The sequence below is a fragment of the Symphalangus syndactylus genome, chromosome 22 (genome assembly GCF_028878055.3).
Source record: "Symphalangus syndactylus isolate Jambi chromosome 22, NHGRI_mSymSyn1-v2.1_pri, whole genome shotgun sequence".
Classification (NCBI taxonomy): Eukaryota; Metazoa; Chordata; class Mammalia; order Primates; family Hylobatidae; genus Symphalangus; species Symphalangus syndactylus.
The window spans coordinates 39,187,382-39,205,385 of record NC_072444.2 but is presented as its reverse complement, the minus strand read 5'-3'; the positions used below and the strand labels follow the sequence as shown (position 1 = coordinate 39,205,385).

Below are 18,004 nucleotides of genomic sequence, written 5' to 3'. Positions count from 1 at the left end.
AGAATAATTATGAACTGTAACTGATGAGGTAAAGCAGCACTTTTTAGAGTCTTCATATCGCCTTTTATGTCAAAGCAAATTCTGTTTTAACTCAAATAATGCTAAATTATTCTCTATGTTACCCAGAGTGAATCACATGAACTAGCTAATCTCCTTTAATATAGAGCTGATTTTTAAATGCTGCAAGAGATTTTTTTTTGACAGGGTCTCACTGTGTTGCCCAGGCTGGAGTACAGTGGCACGATCTCAGCTCACTGCAGCCTCGACCTCCTGGGCTTGAGTGATCCTCTTACCTCTGCCTCTCAAAGAGATTTTTTTTTATGGTGCCTGTGTAAGGGGAAAAACTGCTTATGAGTTTTAATACATGTAGTTGCAGCTTTAGGGAGGATTATGTGAGACAGAGAATATAGGAACTGGCATCATAAGATTCTGCACTGTGTTTGCCAACTCCAGATCACCACATTCAGGCCCTCTAATTTAGTCTATTAAAAAACTTTGTGATACAAACACAATAATAATAATCACATATGTTAATTTCAAAGCCCAAAAGTAGGAATTTGTATTACTTCTTTGTAGTAATACAAACCCTGCTTGGAACCCACATGTCATCTCCTCAGCTTCCTCATGGCTTCCTTTATATCTTTATTCCTCAGAATATAAATCATGGGGTTAAGGAGAGGAGTGAAGACAGTAAAAAACACAGAGATAAATTTATCAATTGGGAAGCTTTCAAAGGGCCAAATATAGATGAATATTAATGGGCCAAAGAACAGAAGCACAACAGTAATGTGGGCAGACAGAGTGGGAAGGGCCTTGGACATCCCATCGAAGGCTTGGTGATGCACAGTAGCAAGGATGATAGTGTAAGAAATGAGCAAAAGGAGGAAACACATAAGTGAGAGCAGACCACTGTTAGTGAGCACCAGGATCTCAAAAACATAGGTGTCTAAGCAGGCAAGCTTGATCACTAGGGGGAGGTCACAGAAAAAATTGTCTACCCTGTTGGGTCCACAGAAAGGCAGATTGACTGTGAATGCCAGGTGGCTGGCTGAGTGCCAGATGCCAATGGTCCAGGAAACCCCCACCAGAACAGTGCACACCCTCCGGTTCATGATGGTCATGTAGTACAGAGGTTTGCATATAGCAATGTATCCATCATAGGCCATGGCAACAAGAAGCACCATCTCACTACCCCCAAAAACATGCAAGAAAAAGATCTGTGACAAGCATCCCTGGAAAGTGATGGTCTTGTGTTCGTTGAGGAAATCTGCAATCATCTTGGGAGTGGCAAATGTAGCCTGACACACATCAGTGAAAGAGAGATTGCTAAGAAGAAAGTACATTGGGGAATGCAAATGAGAGTCTATAATTACTGTGATGATGATAAGGATGTTTCCCAACACTGCAGCTCCATAAAATACAGAGAAGATAAAGAAAAGGAAGACTTGGAGTTCCCAAGAGCTAGACAGCCCCAACAAAATGAATTCAGTAACCACTGACTTATTACTCCATCCATTAATGAAACTGAGCTGCTGAAGTTATCCAGAGGGAAGAAAAGATAATTGAGATGGATTAAAAATAAGCGTTTTACCATTTTGCAAATCAAATAGATGCTTTGATTCTAATCAATATAAAAATAAAATGGTGAGGATATAAGACAAAGAGTATTCACATGATTGTTAGGAATTAATATTTTCCCTGGGCTCACTTAGATAATTATATGAATTATTATTTACTTTTGCCTTTATGCTTTGCCAAGGTAGATAGATGGATACAGAGACAGAGAGACAGACAGAGAGAGAGAGAGAGAGACTTTATCTAACAGACAAACCTATATAGAAAGAGAGAAATTGAGAGACAGCAATATTTGCCATTGAATTCTAAAATGTTTTTGTAGAAATGTGCAATACCTTAATAGAACTTTGAAAATCATACACACTGTACTTACACATTCAGATTATTAATAGTTGAAAATGAGGAGTCTAGCACCATTTACAGAATCTTGAAGGGACAGGCAATTTAGGCCAGGTGTAAAGATGTGGAAATCAGTCTATTTACTTTGATAAATGACATCAAATAAAGGAATGGCATGAGGCCATGTATTTGAGGTGTCTGTGGCAATAAGAATAGATTGAAATTAATTTGTAACAATTAAACTAGTGTGAGTGAGATATTGCATTTGGTTTTCTGTATCAAAAAATGTAAACTATACAACAGTGAGTTAAATAATTTAGCAATGACAGATGTATCTTCCTAGAATCTTGGAAGCATACATCCTCTTTAATCAAAAGTGATTCTTTTAGTATCACAGTTGTACTCTTTACCCTTACCAATATGATTCCTCCTTCACAGAAGCTAAATTTAATATTATTTAATATGATTGGCTACCTGCTCTTCAATGATGGGACTAAATTATCGGGAACCTGCCCCAATAGTCACGTAGGTTCTTTTCTATTTTCCCTAAGTGTCGGCTGGCTTGAGAAATAAAGGGACAGAGTACAAAAGAGAGAAATTTTAAAGCTGGGCATCCGGGGCAGACATCACATGCGGTAGGTTCCATGATGCCCCACAAGCCACAAAACCAGCAAGTTTTTATTAGGGACTTTCAAAAGGGGAGGGAGTGTGCCAATAGGTGTGAGTCACAGAGATCATGTACTTCACAAGGTGATAGAATATCACAAGGCAAATGGAGGCAGGGTGAGATCACAGGACCACAGGACCAGGGCGAAATTAAAATTGCTAATGAACTTTCAGGCACCATTGTCATTGATAATATCTTATCAGGAGACAGGGTTTTGAGAGCAACCAGTCTGACCAAAATTTATTAGGTGGGAATTTCCTCTTCCTAATAAGCCTGGGAGTGCCATGGGAGACGGATTTATTTCACCCCTACAGTGTCAACCGTAGAAGATGGCCACACCCACAGGGGCCAGTTCAGAGACCCACCCTCCAGGGAGTATTCTCTTTCCCAGGGATGTTCCTTGCTGAGAAAAAGAATTCAGTGATATTTCTCCCATTTGCTTTTGAAAGAAGAGAAATATGACTCTGTTCCCTCCGGCTCACCAGCAGTCAGAGTTCAAGGTTATCTTTCTTGTTCCCTAAACATTGCTGTTATCCTGTTCTTTTGTCAAGGTGCCCAGATTTCATATTGTTCAAACACACATGCTCTACAATTTGTGCAGTTAATGCAATTATCACAGGGTCCTGAGGTGACATACATCCTCCTTAGTTTATGAGATGACAGGATTAAGAGATTAAAGACAGGCATAGGAAATCACAAGGGTTTTGATTGGGGAAGTGATAAGTGTCCATGAAATCTTCACAATTTATGTTTAGAGATTGCAGTAAAGACAGGCATAAGAAATTATAAAAGTATTAATTTGGGGAACTAATAAAAGTCCACGAAATCTTCACAATCCACGTTCTCCTACCATGGCTTCAGCCGCTCCTTCCATTTGGGGTCGCTGATTTCCCGCTACACTAAATGCAACTTCAGATAGCATAATAGATTTTCTAATTAAATTTATATTTGAACTACTTACCTTTGCTGATGATTTCACAGCCTTTTCTTTCTGTAATTGAGCTAATATCACAATAACAGAAGAGTTTTCCAAGGCCTATTGAATAGCATCTCTGATGTAATTAATTCATTCAACAAATAATTATAGATTGTCTTTTCTGTACCACACACTTTTATAGACCCTGGAGAAAAAGCAATGGGAGAAAAAATAATAAAAACTGTCCCATCGTCATGTAACTTGCATCCTAAAGGTGTGGGGGTGGGTGGTGTTGTCACAGGCAATTAAAAATAAATAAGTAAAATACGTATTATATCAGTTAGTGACATCTAACTGACATGATATACATATTCATGAATGAAGAGGGGAGAAGTTGAGAGACAGCAAAAAGAGAAAAAAAGATAGTTTGGTAATGAAGATAACTACCTTTGTCAAAGGAAAATATTTATTGAATAGTGCCATGGAGCAAATAAAGCAGAACAAAGGAATATGGACTATAACCAGGTGATCAGTAAAAGCCTCACTAAGCAGGTTACATTTCAGAAAGACTAAAGAAAAATGAGGAGCAATCCTTGAGGAATTCCACTTCAGACCAATAACATAGCAAGTATATGCAATACCTTATTTGTGAAAAATAAACATTCCCTTGGGAAACATCAGTGTAATTTTGCAAGTTAATTAGAAATTAATTAAATGAAAATTTAGTTTTTAACCTTATTATGGACTTGACTTGCAAAATTGGCTTTTTTGAATAATATTCTCTTCATAGGCTTAAGCATGTTTGTAATTTTAGGGAACTATAAGTTTAGTCTTAACATATAGATACATACTAACATTTTCTTTTTTTTCTAGAATGAAATATGGATATAATATTGTTTTTCAAATTATGTATTGACATATGTATGCATATGTATATATGCCCATGTACAGAATTTGAAAATGATTTTATAATTTTGATATAAGTGCATGATGCTAATTTTATCTAATTTTATTCAAAATAAAATTGAAACAATCTGTTTTCTCAAAGAAGAGCCATTGAAAATGAAATTCATAGCCAGATCCCAAAGCTACATGGAGCTCCCTGTGTGTCTTGAGTACCTTTGGTGATTATGGGTCAAAAACTCTGCAGGCCCAGAGAGATAATGATGACGAAAACAGATAGGATTAATGTCCTTTTGCAATTTACTGGAATTCTCTAAACTTTCGAGTCTTTATTTGTGATAGTGTACATTTCAAAGAGCTGTGTAAACTATAAAGTATATTCTAATTGAAAATTACATAATATAGTTTTACTTTCTTATAAGTAAAGCCAATCTGAATGGAAAAATATTTGCTTCTGAGAAGGTTAACAAACTAAGAGACTTTAAAAGACCAAATAAGAGTAAAATGAAATATTAGAATGAAATCATTATTTGCTAGAATAAACCTATAATTTATTAAAACATTGGAATACAAATCTGACAAAAAGCAAAGTAGACACCGAAGAAAAGCCACACAGCGTTCTTTACAATTCTCCATTCACCTGTTAGCTACTTCTAACCTTTAGCATTCTTCACCTCTAACTTATTTTAAAAAAGTAAACGCAGTAAACTAGAGCTAGAATTATGTTACAAATGGATATCATTGTGAAATAGGGGATGACATTCTTTGATGTTTCATTATTAACTCTACTTCCGATTTCAAATACAGAGTTAAATAATGCCTTGTCTTGGACATCAGGTTATACTGGAAATAATCTTCTCTAATGGGATTAACACCCCATCCTTAGCACCGGATTTGGAAATTAATTGCAGGTCTCTGCCTAAGGTAATGATAAACCGAATGTGAAATAAAACTTTTATTTAAAGGAGAAATGTGAAATTTGTATGAAGTACTTTCTGGACTCAGACATTAATTTGAGCAAGGAGCTTTAGCTAAAAGCCTTCTGGTCAAACAGGAAGGAAGAAGCAAAGGTTATAAGGCAAGAGGTCAAACTGTAGAATCTTCTGTGGCTCAAACTCTAGATTGCACAGTCCAGATTAACAAATAGATACATGTAAAGGTCTTAGTGGTACAGATGTCAGACATGAAAAGAACCAATCAAAGTTGTAGAAGAGAAAGAAGATAGTTTGGTAATGAAGATAATCATATTTATGGGAAGAAACTGGCTTGTTACTATGTAGATAATTAAATTGAATAAAGGCTTTTGGGTATGATGAGATTGATTTAGTTATCTTGCAGTGATAGGTGACCAATAATTACCTTATTATCCTTACAATGCTATAAAGTAAATATTATTATAATCCTAACTTTGTGTTAGAAGCAGCTACAATTTAGTGCTAAAGTTAGCGTCACAGGGCACACTGGTAGTCTGAAGGTTTGAATGTGCAAAGAACATATGTTTAACTGCTATATATTGCTTAATTAAGGATCTGATTACTGAAAACCTGTATCTAAGAATGTCTACCTGGTCATTAAAATAATTTTTATTAGCATTATTATTGTTTTAAGAGACAGGGTCTCACTCTATCACTCAGGCTGTAGTGCAACTATGTGATCATGGCTCATGGCAGCCTTGACCTCCTGGCCTCAAGTGATCCTCCCACCTCTAAAATGACAAAGTTGTGCCCAATTATATTCTCTGCTCTTTCTGAGCTATACATCAACATGCTCACTTTTATCTTGCTACTTCAATTCCATGCTTGTGTTAGCAGTGACAATAATCAGCAGTAATTCATTGTTTTGTTTTATATTAGGCTCTCACACCCAAACCCCAAGTCCTCATGCTCAAAAACCCAGGTTGCCTTGACTGTGGTAATAACTTTAGCCCAGAATCCCTTTATCTCTCTGAATGGCAACATGTATAGTTGCTTTTAAGCTTGATGCGATTAAATTCCACATACCAGTTTTGAGATAAATCTCAGGAAAGTAACAACAGGGTGAAGAGAAGAAGCTTCCAAACTTTCTTAAAAATAATTTTAAAAAGAGTATCACAGGAGCCTATAAAGGAACTATTTAAATATCATGACACTCCCCAAAGTCTCAGATAGCCAATCCCATGAATTGTGAAAGCCAATTAAAAAATGAGCTTTGTTAAGTGAATTCATCTTGCTATGGGAGTTATTAACACTATTTTGGTTGCTTCTCCCCCATATCAAGATGGTAAGAACTTTTAAGTCATTTGCCTCTAATTGCAAATGAGAACATATGTCATGAGAGAGAAATGTAGTGATCTCAATGTTGGCAACAACTACATTTGCCCTCATTTAATGTTCTGCCTCTATCCACGTGCTTTCTTTGTCCTTATCTAAAGTGACTGTGCCAGGAAGCACTAGCACACACACACAGGGCCTGAAGAAAATTCGATCCAAAGAAATATAAATCCCGCAATGGGTCTAAGAAAATTAGAATTTTGTTTTCTCTAATCTTATACTTCTTCCTTTTCTTGAAAATTTTTATATCAAAGGTTTTCAAATTCCATACAACACAATATTTTGCCAAAATTATCCAATATTTTAATTATCACTACACAGTACTTGACCATACAACAGATTCAGAAAAGAATCTTAGACATAAGTGGATAAAACTGCCCAGATATAAAAGTAGATTGCTTTTGGATATTGTGGAAACATATCCCATTAGAGCTGTAGAAGGACTTAGGAGATCTACAGAAAAGAGCAGGGGACAAAGACAAAAGTAAATGTTGTGACACAGAGTGAGTGCCCAGGAAATTTGATGAGCCTAATTGAGGAGAGGAGCCCAGTCGTCAGCCCAGACTGATAGACCACGTTTGTTCTTCACATCTTCTCTTTAATTTTCACAGGCATTTCAATTCTTCTGTTTCCAAATCTAGTCCTCCTTTAGTCTCCCTTAACCAAGATAATGGCATTTCTATTGCCCCAGTGGTTTCAGCCAGAAACTTCACTCCTTCCATTTTCTCACTCCCACTTCCAGTCCTGTTGTGCCTTTCTCTAAAATATTGCCAATCCATCAAAGCTTTCTATTACAATTTCCCTTGTCTAAACGTTCCCTTTCTTTCTCCTTAAATGTTTCAAAGGCCTTCTAATAATCTCCAACTCTCTGCACTGTTTTTTTTTCCAGTCAATTTCTACTGAATGCTCAGAGCAGTCTTTAAAAATAAGATAAATCTTTAAAAATAAGATAAATAAGTCAAACAACTTTAAAATCATAAACATGCAGTCATTCCTGTGTATACATGGGTTCTGAGTCTATGGATTCAATCAATCACAGATCAAAAGTATTTAGAAAAAAACAATTCCACAAATCTTCAAAATCAAAACTGAAATTTGCAACACACCAACTACTACACTGAATTCACTTAAACGAAGTGATATGTAGACATTGTATTAGATATTATAAGTAATTTAGAGATGATTTAAAAGTATACGGGAGAATGTGCATAGGTTATATGCAAATGCTGCACCACTTTATACCAGGGACTGAAGCATCCACGGGTTTTGGTATCTGCGGGGGTCTTGGAACCAATTCCCCATAGACACCAAGGGACCATCATAGTCCCCATTGCTCTAGAAATATAATCCAATCTCCATAATGAGCCCTTGCTATCCTGTATTTTACATATTAACTTTCAGCTTCATCTCTTCTCACTCACTGGTCATTCACTAAATTCCTGCTTTCATTTTCTGGAACACACAATACCTTTCCACTTCAGGGAGTTTCCATTTCCCTTTTGTCTGCCTGAATATTGTTTCTTTTGGCTCTTCTATTGTATATCCTTCCCACAGGAACTAAATAAAAGGTTATTCATTACACAGAGCACAGAGAGGCTTTTTCTGAGCACCCTTCACCCCTCTTCACTCCTTTGTTTTTTCTCGTCTCACAACATTATTTACTATCTTCATAACACTCATTAAACTTTTAATTTGCTCGTTTGATTTTCTTACATGTTTTTGTTTCTCTTTCCTTCCTGCATCTCCACTCCAAGAGTGTGGGACTCATGTGGGGAAAAACTGAGTGTCTCAGGATCACTATCATCTCCCCAGCACCTGGCCCAGAACCTAGCGAATAGTAGATGCCCACAGAATATTATTGATTCACTGAATAAATGAATGTACAAGCGGCCATGAGATGGTTACTTTTTACCTTTCAAAAATACCATAAAACTCTTTAAAAAATGAGAATGTTATAATGGGGTCATACATATGTTTTTATTGACACTGGCTTCTTTTACTCAACATAATGCCTTTGAGATTCACCCCAGTTACTCCGTGAATCAATACCTGGTTCCTTTAAATTGATAAGTGGTATTCTGCACTGACTCTGGACTTGGCCATGTGTCTTGTTCTGCCGAAAAGAATAATAGCACAAGAGAGTTTTGCATTGGGACTGCCCTCTATTGTTTTTTTTTTTTTTTTTATTATACTTTAGGGTTTTAGAGTACATGTGCACAATGTGCAGGTTTGTTACATATGTATCTATGTGCCATGTTGATTTCCTGCACCGATCAACTCGTCATTTAGCATTAGGTGTATCTCCTAATCCTTTCCCTCCCCCCTCCCCCCACCCCACAACAGTCCCCGGAGTGTGATGTTCCCCTTCTTGTGTCCATGAGTTCTCATTGTTCAATTCCCACCTATGAGTGAGAACATGCGGTGTTTGGTTTTTTGTCCTTGCGATAGTTTACTGAGAATGACGTTTTCCAGTTTCATCCATGTCCCTACAAAGGACACGAACTCATCATTTTTTATGGCTGCATAGTATTCCATGGTGTATATGTGCCACATTTTCTTAATCCAGTCCAGCGTTGTTGGACATTTGGGTTGGTTCCAACTCTTTGCTATTGTGAATAGTGCTGCAATAAACATACGTGTGCATGTGTCTTTATAGCAGCATGATTTATAGTCCTTTGGGTATATACCCAGTAATGGGATGGCTGGGTCAAATGGTATTTCTAGTTCGAGATCCCTGAGGAATCGCCACACTGACTTCCACAATGGTTGAACTAGTTTACAGTCCCACCAACAGTGTAAAAGTGTTCCTATTTCTCCACATCCTCTCCAGCACCTGTTGTTTCCTGATTTTTTAATGATGGCCATTCTAACTGGTGTGAGATGGTATCTCACTGTGGTTTTGATTTGCATTTCTCTGATGGCCAGTGATGATGAGCATTTCTTCATGTGTTTTTTGGCTGCATAAATGTCTTCTTTTGAGAAGTGTCTGTTCATGTCCTCTGCCCACTTTTTCATGGGGTTGTTTGTTTTTTTCTTGTAAATTTGTTTGAGTTCATTGTAGATTCTGGATATTAGCCCTTTGTCAGATGAGTAGGTTGCAAAAATATTCTCCCATTCTGTAGGTTGCCTGTTCACTCTGATGGTAGTTTCTTTTGCTGTGCAGAAGCTCTTTAGTTTAATGAGATAACATTTGTCGATTTTGGCTTTTGTTGCCATTGCTTTTGGTGTTTTAGACATGAAGTCCTTGCCCACGCCTATGTCCTGAATGGTATTGCCTAGGTTTTCTTGTAGGATTTTAATGGTTTTAGATCTAACATATAAGTCTTTAATCCATCTTGAATTAATTTTTGTATAAGGTGTAAGGAAGGGATCCAGTTGCAGCTTTCTACATATGGCTAGCCAGTTTTCCCAGCACCATTTATTAAATAGGGAATCCTTTCCCCATTGCTTGTTTTTGTCAGGTTTGTCAAAGATCAGATAGTTGTAGATATGCGGCATCATTTCTGAGGGCTCTGTTCTGTTCCATTGATCTATGTCTCTGTTGTGGTACCAGTACCATGCTGTTTTGGTTACTGTAGCCTTGTAGTATAGTTTGAAGTCAGGTAGCGTGATGCCTGCAGCTTTGTTATTTTGGCTTAGGATTGACTTGGTGATGTGGGCTCTTTTTTGGTTCCATATGAATTTTAAAGTAGTTTTTTCCAATTCTGTGAAGAAAGTCATTGGTAGCTTGATGGGGATGGCATTAAATCTATAAATTACCTTGGGCAGTATGGCCATTTTCACGATATTGATTCTTCCAACCCATGAGCATGGAATGTTCTTCCATTTGTTTGTATCCTCTTTTATTTCATTGAGCAGTTGTTTGTAGTTCTCCTTGAAGAGGTCCTTCACATCCCTTGTAAGTTGGATTCCTAGGTATTTTATTCTCTTTGAAGCAATTGTGAATGGGAGTTCACTCATGATTTGGCTCTCTGTTTGTCTGTGATTGGTGTACAAGAATGCTTGTGATTTTTGTACATTAATTTTGTATCCTGAGACGTTGCTGGAGTTGCTAATCAGCTTAAGGAGATTTTGGGCTGAGACAATGGGGTTTTCTAGATATACAATCATGTCATCTGCAAACAGGGACAATTTGACTTCCTCTTTTCCTAATTGAATACCCTTTATTTCCTTCTCCTGCCTGATTGCTCTGGCCAGAAATTCCAGCATTATGTTGAATAGGAGTGGAGAGAGAGGGCATCCCTGTCTTGTGCCAGTTTTCAAAGGGAATGCTTCCAGTTTTTGCCCATTCAGTATGATATTGGCCGTGGGTTTGTCGTAGATAGCTCTTATTATTTTGAGATACCTCCCATCAATACCTAATTTATTGAGAGTTTTTAGCATGAAGAGTTGTTGAATTTTGTCAAAGGCCTTTTCTGCATCTATTGAGATAATCATGTGGTTTTTGTCTTTGGTTCTGTTTATATGCTGGATTACATTTATTGATTTGCGTATGTTGAACCAGCCTTGCATCCCAGGGATGAAGCCCACTTGATCATGGTGTATAAGCTTTTTGATGTGCTGCTGGATTCGGTTTGCCAGTATTTTATTGAGGATTTTTGCATCAATGTTCATCAAGGATATTGGTCTGAAATTCACTTTTTTTTTTTTTTATTTATGTATATCTACTTTTATTATACTTTAGGGTTTTAGGGTACATGTGCACAATGTGCAGGTTTGTTACATATGTATCCATGTGCCATGTTGATTTCCTGCACCCATTAACTCGTCATTTAGCATTAGGTGTATCTCCTAATCCTTTCCCTCCCCCCTCCCCCCACCCCACAACAGTCCCCGGAGCATGATGTTCCCCTTCCTGGGTCCATGAGTTCTCATTGTTCAATTCCCACCTATGAGTGAGAACATGCGGTGTTTGGTTTTTTGTCCTTGCGATAGTTTACTGAGAATGATGTTTTCCAGTTTCATCCATGTCCCTACAAAGGACACGAACTCATCATTTTTTATGGCTGCATAGTATTCCATGGTGTATATGTGCCACATTTTCTTAATCCAGTCCAGCGTTGTTGGACATTTGGGTTGGTTCCAACTCTTTGCTATTGTGAATAGTGCCGCAATAAACATACGTGTGCATGTGTCTTTATAGCAGCATGATTTATAGTCCTTTGGGTATATACCCAGTAATGGGATGGCTGGGTCAAATGGTATTTCTAGTTCTAGATCCCTGAGGAATCGCCACACTGACTTCCACAATGGTTGAACTAGTTTACAGTCTTGGTTATGTCTCTTTCAGGTTTTGGTATCAGGACGATGCTGGCTTCGTAAAATGTGTTAGGGAGGATTCCCTCTTCTTCTATCGATTGGAATAGTTTCAGAAGGAATGGTACCAGTTCCTCCTTGTACCTCTGGTAGAATTCAGCTGTGAATCCGTCAGGTCCTGGACTCTTTTTGGTTGGTAAGCTATTGATTATTGCCACAATTTCAGAACCTGTTATTGGTCTATTCAGAGATTCAACTTCTTCCTGGTTTAGTCTTGGGAGGGTGTATTTGTCGAGGAATTTATCCATTTCTTCTAGATTTTCTAGTTTATTTGCATAGAGTTGTTTGTAGTATTCTCTGATGGTAGATTGTATTTCTGTGGGATCAGTGGTGATATCCCCTTTTTCGTTTTTTATTGCATCTATTTGATTCTTCTCTCTTTTCTTCTTTATTAGTCTTGCTAGCAGTCTATCAATTTTGTTGATCTTTTCAAAAAACCAGCTCCTGGATTCATTAATTTTTTGAAGGGTTTTTTGTGTCTCTATTTCCTTCAGTTCTGCTCTGATTTTAGTTATTTCTAGCCTTCTGCTAGCTTTTGAATGTGTTTGCTCTTGCTTTTCTAGTTCTTCTAATTGTGATGTTAGGGTGTCAATTTTAGATCTTTCCTGCTTTCTCTTGTGGGCATTTAGTGCTATAAATTTCCCTCTACACACTGCTTTGAACGTGTCCCAGAGATTCTGGTATGTTGTGTCTTTGTTCTCGTTGGTTTCAAAGAACATCTTTATTTCTGCCTTCATTTCATTATGTACCCAATAGTCATTCAGGAGCAGGTTGTTCAGTTTCCATGTAGTTGAGCGGTTTTGAGTGAGTTTCTTAATCCTGAGTTGTAGTTTGATTGCACTGTGGTCTGAGAGACAGTTTGTTATAATTTCTGTTCTTTTACATTTGCTGAGGAGAGGTTTACTTCCAACTATGTGGTCAATTTTGGAATAGGTGTGGTGTGGTGCTGAAAAAAATGTATATTCTGTTGACTTGGGGTGGAGAGTTCTGTAGATGTCTATTAGGTCCACTTTATGTAGAGCTTAGTTCAATTCCTGGATATTCTTGTTAACTTTCTGTCTCGTTGATCTGTCTAATGTTGACAGCGGGGTGTTAAAATTTCCCATTATTATTGTGTGGGAGTTTAAGTCCCTTTTTAGGTCACTGAGGACTTGCTTTATGAATCTGGGTGCTCCTGTGTTGGGTGCATATATATTTAGGATAGTTAGCTCTTCTTGTTGAATTGATCCCTTTACCATTATGTAATGGCCTTCTTTGTCTCTTTTGATCTTTGTTGGTTTAAAATCTATTTTATCAGAGACCAGGATTGCAACCCCTGCCTTTTTTTGTTTTCCAGTTGCTTGATAGATCTTCCTCCATCCCTTTATTTTGAGTCTATGTGTGTCTCTGCACGTGAGATGGGTTTCCTGAATACAGCACACGGATGGGTCCTGACTCCTTATCCAGTTTGCCAGTCTGTGTCTTTTGATTGGAGCATTTAGCCCATTTACATTTAACGTTAATACTGTTATGTGTGAATCTGATCCTGTCATTATGATGTTAGTTGGTTATTTTGCTCGTTAGTTGCTATAGTTTCTTCCTTGCCTCGATGGTCTTTACAATTTGGCGTGTTTTTGCAGTGGCTGGTACGGTTTGTTCCTTTCCATGTTTAGTGCTTCCTTCAGGACCTCTTTTAGGGCAGGCCTGGTGGTGACAAAATCACTCAGCGTTTGCTTGTCTGTAAAGTATTTTATATCTCCTTCACTTATGAAGCTTAGTTTGGCAGGATAGGAAATTCTGGGTTGAAAATTCTTACCTTTAAGAATGTTGAATATCGGCCCCCACTCTCTTCTGGCTTGTAGAGTTTCTGCTGAGAGATCAGCTGTTAGTCTGATGGGCTTCCCTTTGTGGGTAACCCGACCTTTCTCTCTGGCTGCCCTTAACATTTTTTCCTTCATTTCAACTTTGGTGAATCTGACCATTATGTGTCTTGGAGTTGCTCTTCTCGAGGAGTATCTTTGTGGCATTCTCTGTATTTCCTGAATCTGAATGCTGGCCTGCCTTGCTAGATTGGGGAAGTTCTCCTGGATAATATCTTGCAGAGTGTTTTCCAACTTCGTTCCATTCTCCCCATCATTTTCAGGTACACCAATCAGACTTAGGTTTGGTCTTTTCACATAGTCCCAAATTTCTTGGAGACTTTGTTCATTTCTTTTTATTCTTTTTTCTCTAAACTTCCCTTCTCTCTTCATTTCATTCATTTCATCTTCCATCAGCGATACCCTTTCTTCCCGTTGATTGCATCTGCTACTGAGGCTTTTGCAATCTTCGCGTACTTCTCGAAACTTGGCTTTCAGCTCCATCAGCTCCTTTAAGCCCTTCTCTCCATTGGTTATTCTAGTTATCCATTCTTCTAATTTTTTTTCAAAGTTTTTAACTTCTTTGCTATTGTTTTGAATTTCCTCTTGTAGCTCAGAGTAGTTTGATCGTCTGAAGCCTTCTTCTCTCAACTCGTCAAAGTCATCCTCCATCCAGCTTTGTTCCGTTGCTGGTGAGGAACTGCGTTCCTTTGGAGGAGGAGAGGTGCTCTGTTTTTTAGAGTTTCCAGTTTTTTTGCTCTGTTTTTTCCCAATCTTTGTGGTTTTATCTACTTTTTTTCTTTGATGATGGTGATGTACAGATGGGTTTTTGGTGTGGGTGTCCTTTCTGTTTGTTAGTTTTCCTTCTACCAGACAGGACCCTCAGCTGCAGGTCTGTTGGAGTTTACTAGAGGTCCACTCCAGACCCTGCTTGGCTGGGTGTCAGCAGCGGTGGCTGCAGAACAGCAGATTTTCGTTAGACCACAAATTCAGCTGTCTGATAGTTCCTCTGAAAGTTTTGTCTCAGAGGAGTACCCGGCTGAATGAGGTGTCATTCTGTCCCTACTGGGGGGGTGCCTCCCAGTTAGGCTGCTCAGGGGTGAGGGACCCACTTTAGGAGGCAGTCTGTCCGTTCTCAGATCTCCAGCTGCGTGCTGGGAGAACCACTACTCTCTTCAAAGCTGTCAGTCAGACAGGGACACTTAAGTCTGTGGAGGTTCTTGCTGAGTTTTTGTTTGTCTGTGCCCTGCCCCCAGAGGTGGAGCCTACAGAGGCAGGCAGGCCTCCTTGAGCTGTGGTGGGCTCCACCCAGTTTGAGCTTCCTGGCTGCTTTGTTTACCTAAGCAAGCCTGGGCAATGGCGGACGCCCCTCCCCCAGCCTCGCTGCCGCCTTGCAGCTTGATCTCAGACTGCTGTGCTAGCAATCAGCGAGACTCCGTGGGCATAGGACCCTCCGAGCCAGATGCGGGACACAATCTCCTAGTGTGCCGTTTTCCAGGCCTGTTGGAAAAGCGCAGTATTAGGATGGGACTGACCCGATATTCCAGGTGCCATCTGTTTCCCCTTTCTTTGACTAGGAAAGGGAACTCCCTGACCCCTTGCGCTTCCCGAGTGAGGCAATGCCTCGCCCTGCTTCGGCTCACGCACAGTGCGCTTCACCGACTGTCCTGCACCCACTGTTAGGCACTCCCTAGTGAGATGAAACCGGTACCTCAAGCAGAAATGCAGAAATCACCCGTCTTCTGTGTCGCTGGGGCTGGGAGCTGAAGACCGGAGCTGTTCCTATTTGGCCATCTTGGCTCCACCCTCTATTGTTACTATTGGAATATTGAGGCCACTGTGGAATTGAACCTAAGCCAGTCTTTTGGAAGACAAGAAGCAATGATGTCCTGGTAAATGTTTAGGAGGTGGTTCTTGGGGTAAAGGGGCAGAGAAGGCTCTGATTTGTAGTGTTTTCCAATGTCCGTGGTACAAATACTCCCACTGTGGCAGATTTCAAGCCACCAAGTGTATAATAACTACCTCACAAAACCCCTGATAATATAAAACAAGTTCTCATTCAGGTATAAGTCAGCTCCAGCTGATGACAGATGAGAGACCATGTGGAGAGAATTTGGGGCCTGGCTGACAGTAAACCAGCTCATGTTGCTAACCTGGCAACTACCGGACATATGAGTGTGGTCAGTATAGATTGTCCAGCTCACCCAGACTTACCAGACATCCTAGTAGAGGTCAAACATATTGTCCCAGGCCAGAAAAGGTACTCACCTGGTTTGTGAACAAATATAAAATGGTTCCTCATTTAATTCAATAAATTTTGAGGTGGCTTAATATGGAGCAAAATCTAATGAATACAATTGGCTATCATTTCATTCCATATCACCTATGGGTATCTTGAATATTATAAATAAACAAATGATAAGCAGTTTCTGAAAAAAATGAGCCTGCACAGCACATGAAAAGTAGTGAAATTTTTGTTTTGCTAAGTGGCTATGTTGTTGTCATATTGCTAGTATACCACTAGGTTCATGTGGAACTTGAATTATTTTTTTTAAACTGAAAATATGGGTTGTAATACCAGGAGTAAAAATGAACTGTTGACGCTAGCATCCCATCCTAGTTGATGTTGCATTTTTTTCTTTTCATTATGTGTTGTTGTGACAATTGTTATAGAAAATTCCACACAAGTTTCCTGTAACAAACTGTACGTTAATACTAGTGGTCAATGTTGAGAACCAGACCCCAAACTGAAACCAAATATTTGAAACACAAAGATTTAGAGATGTTCTGCTCCTTTTAAGAAAAGACAGAATTTTAATCATCCTGGTGGCACAATAGGAGACGAGCTAATTTTTTAAATTGAATTTTAATGCTGGATAATTTGCATAGAAATGAACCGAAATAGACCACTCAGAATTAGGTCCCTTATTGTACAATTGGACAGTAAGGAGATTTAACCGTTATGGACCTATGTAATGATAAGGGGAAGAAAGCACAGAAAACAGCCTTGATCATCATTCTCACACCCTTGAACAAGATATTTGGATTTTCTTCTTTACATGGGCTCTTAGGATATGTATATATGTACTGTATAAACGCATTTCCTACTTTGTAAAATGAAACCCATTACCACCAGTATGAATTCCTTCAACTTTCTCTCTTAAGTATCTAACTTTCTTAACACATCATCTCCCAACTATAAATTCATCTCTTCCCATTTATACCCTAAATTCTTGAAATCAACTATTACATCATGTCAGTTGTCCCCAGGCCATCATTTCCCATTGATTTCTCTTGAAGTTTTCTTTAGTTGTTTGTTTCATTCTCCACCCTTTTCTATTCTAGGCCCCTGTTGGCTCACTATCATGGCTACATTATCTGGGCTTTTCTGCCTCTAGCCTTTATTGAGATTGGAGAATAAAAGGAGCTGGCAGGAGATTAGAGGGAAAAAGGAGAGAAAGGTCTGGATTTTACTTCGTTTCTCCTTCTTGCCACTTGACTAGAATTCTTCTAGTAATCTATCCTTGAGTATTTATACCTTGTAGGTCCCTTTATGGCTCTAGCTCTCAACAATTTCTAACCCTCTTCTTGTCTCTTCAGGCAAAGAGTAATAAAGTTTCCTGCTGGTTCTGGTGTTAGGATGCCTCATTTAATCCTGCCAAGATTTTTATAGATATTTGATTCTCATATTATATTGAAAACCTTTGCCAAATATGTTTTATGTTTTCTTCTGTGACCTTGACTAATACACTTCTTGACCCATTGTAATGGGTCTGCTTCTTGCTCAACACTTAGAAAAATGTGGCCCACCAAGCTATTTCACTAAATAAATGGCTTCTGGGCCGGGCGCGGTGGCTCACGCTTGTAATCCCAGCACTTTGGGAGGCCGAGGTGGGTGGATCACGAGGTCAGCAGATCGAGACCACGACGAAACCCTGTCTCTACTAAAAATACAAAAAATCAGCCGGGCGTGGTGGCGGGCGCCTGTAGTCCCAGCTACTCGGAGAGGCTGAGGCAGGAGAATGGCGTGAACCCGGGAGGCGGAGCTTGCAGTGAGCCGAGATTGCGCCACTGCACTCCAGCCTGGGCGACAGAGCAAGACTCCGTCTCAAAAATAAATAAATAAATAAATAAATAAATA

General features: G+C 38.9%; 1 protein-coding gene across 1 annotated transcript; it reads right to left on the bottom strand.

Moving 5' to 3' along the window:
- Window positions 1–605: 605 nt before the first annotated feature.
- LOC129472142 (olfactory receptor 4K1-like) lies at window positions 606–3,503 on the bottom strand. The gene is made up of 2 exons (XM_055261563.1): window positions 3,432–3,503; window positions 606–1,532 (listed from the first exon to the last, which is right to left on the bottom strand). The coding sequence occupies exons 1-2, from the start codon at window positions 3,501–3,503 to the stop codon at window positions 606–608; spliced, it is 999 nt and encodes a 332-aa protein (XP_055117538.1).
- Window positions 3,504–18,004: the final 14,501 nt, after the last annotated feature.

Coding starts and splice junctions, on each gene's coding strand:
- LOC129472142 (XM_055261563.1), bottom strand. CDS start 3,503: ATGCTATCTGAAGTTGCATTTAGTGTAGCGGGAAATCAGCGACCCCAA. Junction 1,533..3,431: donor AAGGAGCGGCTGAAGCCATG/GTAGGAGAACGT, acceptor GGATAACTTCAG/CAGCTCAGTTTCATTAATGG.